General features: G+C 51.0%; 1 protein-coding gene across 1 annotated transcript; it reads left to right on the top strand.

The window, feature by feature from the left end:
* Positions 1-2500: 2500 nt before the first annotated feature.
* Positions 2501-7686, top strand: LOC113836643 (mesothelin-like). The gene is made up of 6 exons (XM_027425072.2): positions 2501-2886; positions 5727-5817; positions 6206-6249; positions 6582-6631; positions 6920-7040; positions 7597-7686. The coding sequence occupies exons 2-6, from the start codon at positions 5730-5732 to the stop codon at positions 7684-7686; spliced, it is 393 nt and encodes a 130-aa protein (XP_027280873.1). The 5' UTR covers positions 2501-2886; positions 5727-5729.
* Positions 7687-7954: the final 268 nt, after the last annotated feature.

The raw sequence follows: 7954 nt of genomic DNA, 5'->3' as shown, positions 1-7954 counted from the left end.
CATAAAATTGCAAGGGAAAGTTGTCCTTCTGTGAGAAGCATGTACTAATTGCGAGCATTCCTTCTTTAGGAAGATGTAAAAAATATTTACTTCTTCCTGATAGTGCCTGAAGGGACTCTGTCCAGCCTGGGCATAGCGAAATTGGCTCTGGCAGGCCTTGCCCTTCTCCTCATTCCCTCTGCTTTGCTAAAAACCATTAGATTACGTTCCTAAAGCTAGCCACCATGATCTAGTCCCTTATTTGGTCACTTCCTCTTCCTGAGACTGACTACCAAGGTCCAGCTATCAAACTATTGATGTCTAGCAATCAAAAGCCCTCTTTGGCCCAATTAGAATAAATACCTCATGCTAGCATGGGGTTTCCCTTGTACTTTTATAAACTTCTATTTGCCTATGTGCCACATCTGTCTGCTCTCCATCTAGAGGCAGTCCAGAGGATAATACCTCTTTCCCTTTTCCCTTGTTCTCTGTCTCCTGTCTTTGTCTCTTATTACCTGCCCTGTATCCCTCTGGAATAAATAAATCTCCTTTGTGCCGAGAACTTGGCCTTGGGGGTCCCAATCACAAACCAAAGTACCACTCTACCATGAACCATGAGTCAGTCTCTCTCTCTCTCTCTCTCTCTCTCCCTCCCTTCCTCTTTCTTTCTTTCTTTTGATAGGGTTTCTCTGTGTAGCCCGAGCTGTCCTGGCACTCTCTCTGTAGACCAGGCTGGCCTCGAACTCTCAGAGATCCACCTGCCTCTGCCTCCTGAGTGCTGGGATTAAAGGTGCAGGCTGCCACCAAGCTTTTTAAAAGAGTATGGATGAGAGGTTGGGGAAGGAGTGTGGGTGGTTGGGTGGTTCTAGAGTAGCTGCACTGGAGGGTCTACACCCAGCATAGGTGACAGCACCTTCATGGCCAGAGAGAGAGAGAGAGAGAGAGAGAGAGAGAGAGAGAGAGAGAGAGAGAGAAAGAAAGAGTCCATTAACCCATATTATTTGAGGCCACATGCAGTTGGAGCAGAATTGCTTGTTAGTGGAGGAGCAGCTGGATATTCAGGTGAGGCTGCAATGACACTTCTCATGCTCTCCTTCTATGAGGGAATGCCAGCAGTACATAAGCCCAATTATGATTGCTGTTTGCAAGCAGGCACAGCTAATTTGATGTTTGTTACCTAGAGGGCTCTACAACATTGTGGAAGCATGTAGCATGGACATATGTAGTGTGGGAGCATGTGCCTTGGAAACATGGACTGTGGAAGCATATGATGTGGTTGCCATCATTTCAGCAACCAACACTATTGGAATTACAAAGAACATGCTTCATGTCTGTCCTGTGTGGTCAAGGTTGAAACAAGTAGTGACTTCCATTCCCATGCACGCTTGTGGCAGGCATTTCATTTATGTTCCTCAAAGCAAAGGAAAAAGGGCATTTTCACATTGCAAAGCTCATTCACCAACATGAACCTGGAAGAGGGGCATCTGAGTGATGAAGTGTGTAAAATCCCATCACAGATCAGCGAGAACAAGTGGGACATCTGTAACACATTTTTATGACAAGAAACAATAATATATTATTATTACATTTATCTATTTACTGTGCATCTGTGTGCCAGCATGTGCATGTAACTTTCTGGAGTCAGGGTCTGTTTTCCTCCATGTGATCCTGGGGATTGTACTCGTCACTGGGTTTGGTGACAGATATCCTCACCCAAGGACTTATCTCTTTGATCTAAGCAACAGCAACGTTGAGATCAGGGAACCCTTGTAATCCCAGCACTTAAGAGGTAGAAGTAGGAGAATCAGAGGCTCAGGATTATCTTTGGCTATTCATCAAGCTTGAGGCTAGTCTGTGTTACTTGGAGGTTCTGTCTCAAAAATAAAAACAAGGAACCAAATGTGATCGAGCACACCTTTAATCCCAGCACTTGGGAGGCATAAGCAGGTGAATCTCTGTGAGTATGAGGCCAGCCTGGTCTACAGAGTCAATGCAAGGCCAGCCAGGGCTATATCAGATTCAAGAAACAACAAGTATTAGCAAAGTGGCTCAGCAGGTAAAGGTTTGATGCTTGGCGAGCTGAGTTTGATCCCTGGGCCCCACACGGTCAAAGGAGAGAACTGACTCTCAAATATGACAATAATTTTAGAAAAATCAAAACAATAAAACAACCAATATAATTATTATATTTTTTAATTTTACCAGTAAAAAGTGTGGGCATTGTTTCCCACTGTGTGACACGTTTGGGCTGGCATTTTTTAGTTGTTACATCTCTGTTGATTTTGTAAGCTGACTCTTTTCCCTGGCAGCCTTGTTGAATTCTGGGCAGATTAAGGTTGGGCCAAATGCGTAGAATAGAAACCCACTCCTGGAAAAAAATCAGAGGTGGGAGCTGTGTAAACTCAGTTCTGCAAACAGAAGGGTTTTGCAGGTTTTTTTTTTTTTTTTTTTTTTTTTTGTGTGTGTGTGTGTGTGTGTGTGTGTGTGTATGTGTGTGCTGAGGAATCCAGGGCCTCCTAAGAGCACACTGGACCAACGGGGCCACAGCCTAGTTCTTTGTGTAGGTATTAAAAGCAGGGACAACCTCCATGCTGGGAACTGGCAGTTGCTAATTATTGGAAGGGTTGCAGGAGAAGTGAGGTCTTTTAGTTTTTAGGTCACTCCACTAAGTGGGGACTGAAGGCTGAGAAGGACACTGTGGCGTGCATGGTGGCTCTGCCCCTGGATGCCCAGGGTGGGTTGAGTCTAGTCATCGCAGCTTCATGGATCTAGTGCTTCTGACCCAGCATTGGGTCTGTGTTTCAAAGCCTCTCATCTGCTCACTGCTTGGCCACTGTGATGTCCACAGCATGGTTTGAGACTGAAAGGAGCTATGGCCTGGCTGTGTTCAGCTCCCTGCTCCTGTAGGTGAGTATGGTGTTCTGCTGGGAGTCATATTCTGTCTTGTCCTGTAGCTCTGCCATGTGCTTTCTCAGTGTTGCCTCCCCTCCCCCGACAAATGGAGGGGTAAGAAGAAAGCCCAAATCTGGCTCTCCCCTGAAGGTGAAGGCTGAGAACAACCCTCTTTCCCCCTGTGATTCAGGGGGAAAGCCTGCCTGCAGTTCTGTACAGGATCCACACCCACACATTCCTAGGGCATGAGAAGCCTCACTTGCAGATGCCTGTGCCAGGACAGCCAGAGAGGCTGCACAATCTGTCAACATCTACTTCCTAGAGGAGGAAACTGAGTCAGAAGAGACCAGTTCATTAGTGTAGGGTACTACTGGGGACCCTAGGGGTCTGGAGGCTGTAATGGGCACTAGAAGTCCATGCTCAGGGCAAACTAAGCTGTAGGGAAATATAAGAACTCAGCCGTCTCCCACCTGGTCAGCTGCTTTTCCCTCTTGCTGGACACAGACCATCGGTATTTGCCAGGAATGTAGACTGGCCCACACCCTGTTGCCCCAGTATACAACCCCACACTCTCCCTGACTCCATTCCAGCTCCTGGAGATCTTGACAAGGGGCTGCTTTCCCTACTTGCCCCCCTACCAGTATGAACAGTATGAACAAGTCTCCTGTAAGTGAAATGGACTCATTTCCTATTAAGCATCCTGCTGCTGGTTCCCTGGGATGGGAACTTCAGTTCAGCCGGGGGCTCTCATAACAGGATGGTAGAGGCATTCCTGGGAATCGTATTTCCTAGAACCAACCCCAGTGTCCAGACCCTTAAGGGGCTCACAATGGCCTTAAGGTGGTCACACTGAGGAGGGATCCTATGCTAACTCAGAGGTCAGGAGTTCCATGAATCCAAAGTACATTGTGGGTAGGGTGAACATTCATTCAACTGCATCAGTGCCCTAGGCACCTCTGGTCCAGCTGGCCATGGGTCAGGACAGGAGCATCCCAGGTTCTGGGAACTCTCAGGAGAGGGGCCAGACAATTTCACCCACCATGGGTGTCTTTCCCTGCTGCACAAAAGGGAGTGGCAAGTACTTACGTCCCCTCCTGCCCTCTCCAGCTGGCCTCAGGACATCCCTGTGCTTTAGGCAGAGCCAAATAGCCCTGTGTTGAAGACCCATCCCTGGTTTTGGGTCCCACCCACCCTCACCCAAGTCTGACCTTTACAAGGAATGTGGTCTGACTTCATTTCCTATCATTCCTGGACCTGGACTGGGCTGGAGGGAGGCTGTGCAAGGGGACTGTGGAGATAGCTGGCTAGGTGGTCCTATGACCCCTCACCTGCCCCATCCTGGAGGGAGGATGGCTAATGCCTTGCCGTAGACTCAGCCGCTTCACCTCATACCCATTCCGAGGAGCTTGTGGTCTGCTTAAAGTCACCCCGTGGGAATAAGGGTCGATATTGCCTGGCAACAAGGAAAAGCCAGGGTCAGCCTTTTCCATGGCTAGGTCCCATCTTAGAGTCCTGGACAGGACCTGAGCAAGGCTGGCATACAGTTGGTGCTCAGCAGGTGTGTGTGGGACAAATGAACAATGGATGCTGATCATGGACAGTAAGGGGTGGGATGCATCTAAATGGCTCTCCTGTGTTCCCCCATCTCTGAAACCCCATAACACATTGCCAATGGAACCATTGTGGGTATTTATGTTTCACACTGAGGTGTCTTTGGCCCGGGCTGAATGGGCACCACCTATGCAGGATCTTGGATTCTATGTTACTGTAGGATAGTGGCTCCCATCTGCCCCTCTTAGGATGTGGGTGTGAAAGATGCAGATTCCAGGGCCTACAGCTGCCTGCAGAGGCCAGGCTCTTAAGGAGCCCCCAATAGGGATGATAGATAGGTCCTGACTCACATAGGGCTGGGCTGCAAGCTACATAGTTTCCTTGGTTGAGGGGAGACACTGAGACACTCTTGCCAGGGCTCGCCACCCTACACAACATCTTCTGGTCCACAGCCTGTTTTACCTGCTCTGGGACTTCTTAGCTGTGGGGCCTGGGGCTCCCCAGACATCCCCTGCTGCTGGGCTGACCAGGCAACTTAAACATGGGAGCATGAGGCAAAGACAGAATACAGCCCCATACATGTCCAGGAAGACACTTCTCCACAGGGCTCTGAACCCCACCCCAGAGGAGATACATGGATCCTCAGGTGCCCACTTATCCACCTGCTGCTCTAACCTTAGCATTTGAAGTGTTCAGAGAAACCATGAAACCCCAAGGGACTGACATGGAAGAGGCATTGCCTTCCCCTCAGCACTGTCTGCCTGATGGGGCCCCGTGTTTGTGCAAATCGGATACCTTCAGTCCCATGCCCCAGGGAAAAGGGTGGCTCAACATAACCCCCAGCCTGAGCCACTCAGTCACCCTAGTATAGTTGAGGACACCAGTGACATCCTGAGCAGGAGACTGGTACTGTTCTTCCCTGCTCTGTAGGGACAGAGGATGGCTCAGTTGTCCACAGGGCCTCATAGCTGAGGAGCCTAGCTGACTCAGACCCAGTGCCCCTCCCTACAGGAGGGCTGGTTTTCCTAGGGGCGGGTCTGGCAAGCGGTCCGTCTGTGTGGAGAGTCTGCCTGGTAGACACTACTGCAGGTGCCTCCATATGGCTCTACATCTAGTTCGGTAGACACCTAATTCTACTGCATGTTGCTCCCACATTATCTCCGCGATGCTTGTAGATTTTACTGGAGTCATTGTAGTGGTTGGATCCTAGATGAACACCAACAACTAGCTTCTCATTGTCCCCAAACAGTGGTGTGGGGTGAAGGTTGGGCAGTTGGGAACCTCAGAGCCATTGTTATTCACAGATCATGGCCTTGCCAACAGCTCGACCCCTGCTGGGGTCTTGTGGGAGCCCCATCTGCTGCAGTAGCCTTCTATTACTTCTTCTTAGTCTGGGTGAGTATGGGATGAGCTGATCACTTCTTAGTCTGGGTGAGTATGGGGTGAGGTGATCACCAGAGCAAGGTAAGGGTGCCCAGGCCTTCATGGGTAGGGACCTTGGGAGAGGCTCTTCTTGCCCTATGCTTTCTCCTTGAACCATTGCTAGGTGGCCTGAGTTCCAGGAGGGTTAGAGACTAAGAACAATGAATGGCCTGGAAAGTGGTGTCATACTCCTACTGGGGAAGACCCCTGGGTCTGGGGAGTGCAGGCTATATGACATAACAGAGTGCAGGGGCCTTAACTCTCTTTTTCTATACCCAGTGGGTTGTGCAGAGGGCTGAGACCAGGGAGCAGCCCAATTTTGCTCCAGCCTCTCCTCTAGTTTTGTACCCTCTGCCCACAGGGTGGATGCCAGTTTTGCAGCTCCAGGCTACAAAGACGGACCAGGTGAGATACTCTGGAGGACCCAGAAGGATTTTCTAATTTGGGGGATGTGGGCTTTGTTTTCTCTGCTCTACACATAATCTCTGGGTGCCAGTTTTCAAAGATGGGTGTTGATCAAAGTGTTGCTGAGCCCAGGGAGTAGCAGAATCTTGACTGCAGCTCAGCCCTGAAAAGAGCGGAGTTGGGAACCAGTGAGGCCCTTGGGAGTTAAGTCACAGGCCCCAGAAGTAGCCAGACCCAGGCAGTACCCGGACCTTGAAAGAGTTGAGACCAAGTTGATAGGCAAAGAAGTACCGGTGTGCTTGGGGAAATGTCAGCCAGGTCTTGTCTCGTAGGAGGCTGTACATCTCTGTGATGAACTGATCGGCAACCCTGACTTCGCCAGGTGGGTTTAGCAGCTTTTGGGGCTGAATAAGCAGGTGCCAGGTTCTCAAAATTTCATTTTTCACTGTCCTCTGTGTCTTGTCTGATCTCTCTATCCACCTCCCTCCCCACCTGGCTGGCTCAGGCCTGGGGGAGGATGGTGCTCCAGGGTACAAGCACTGTCCCCTCCAGGCAGCTACTAGTCCCATGGAGGGCTCCAAGAACCCCGGGGTCCTGAAGGGAGGGCCTCAGGGCAAGGAAGCACTTTGAGAGGGACAGTGTCGGGTCAGACTCCCAGCCCTGTCCACAGTCTCCCTGCAGGCCTCTTCCTTGGCCTCACTTGTGAAGAAGTGTCTGGTCTGAGCATGGCACACGCCCAGGCGCTGGCTATGGCTGTGAAACAAAAGAACATCACACTCCGAGTCAATCAGGTCAGTCCCCTGTGTGCTCTTTGGGTGGGATGGGGGAGACACACCATGGCTGGGAACTTGGTGACTGGTTTCTACGATGCCACTGCTCTCTTCGTCCCGACCCAGGATCTCATCCCAGCTGGTGGCTCCCCTCAGAGCCCCTCTTGCCACTTAAGCTGACCACTAGCTGTGTGTCTGTATGAGGGCGCAGCTCTCTGGGTATCTGAATGCCTTCCCTCTGGGCCTGCTACCGTTTCTCAAGTCTAAGATGACCTTGCTGTCCCTCTCCTGGAGACCTTGCCTCATCTTTCAAGACTCTGTCCTCAAAACATAGTCAGTGGTGGCATGGTCAGGATAGGGAGAGGGAGGCCAGACTGAGGAGCTTCTATGGATTCAAGACCAAGGCGAGCCTGTCCCTGGCTCTTGACGCAATGGGGTGTGCATGCCACAGGCTGTGTGAACAGAGTCAGGGTACAGCGTGTGGCCTGTAGGGTGGAATAGAACTGGGGTGCCCCAGGCCATCCTTGAGGGCTGTGGCCCAGAACATTCTGAGCTGCATGTCCTGGTCTCCTGGCAGCTGCGCTGTCTGGCACGTCGCCTTCCTAAGTACCTCACCAATGAGGAACTGGATGCCCTCCCACTGGACCTGCTGCTCTTCTTCAAGTAGGTCTCAAGTTGGGGACTTGGTCTCACTTCCTGTCCCTCCAACCCCTGCCTTGCCCTGGAGGACAATGTACAGTGACTGAATGGCTTTGCCAGGGAGGCATGCAATGGAGTGTGTGTGTACATGCATGTGTGCCTGCGTGCATGTGTGTGTGTGTGTGTGTGTGTGCGCGTGCGCGTGCGCGTGCGCGTGCGCGCGCGTGTGTGATGATGTGATGTGTGTGTGTGTGTGGTGTGTGTGTGTGTGGCATAACTTCCACATACCATCTCTC

The sequence above is a fragment of the Cricetulus griseus genome, chromosome 7 (assembly GCF_003668045.3).
Source record: "Cricetulus griseus strain 17A/GY chromosome 7, alternate assembly CriGri-PICRH-1.0, whole genome shotgun sequence".
In the NCBI taxonomy this organism is placed as follows: domain Eukaryota; kingdom Metazoa; phylum Chordata; class Mammalia; order Rodentia; family Cricetidae; genus Cricetulus; species Cricetulus griseus.
Note: the sequence above shows the minus strand (reverse complement) of the source record. Positions and strands in the feature narration are given on the sequence as shown.

Excerpts from the sequence above, each read along its gene's own strand:
- LOC113836643 (XM_027425072.2), top strand. The coding sequence starts at position 5,730 with ATGGCCTTGCCAACAGCTCGACCCCTGCTGGGGTCTTGTGGGAGCCCC. Across the intron at positions 5,818-6,205 it reads ATTACTTCTTCTTAGTCTGG|GGTGGATGCCAGTTTTGCAG; the intron begins GTGAGTATGGGA and ends CTCTGCCCACAG. Across the intron at positions 6,632-6,919 it reads GGCAACCCTGACTTCGCCAG|TCTCCCTGCAGGCCTCTTCC; the intron begins GTGGGTTTAGCA and ends CCCTGTCCACAG.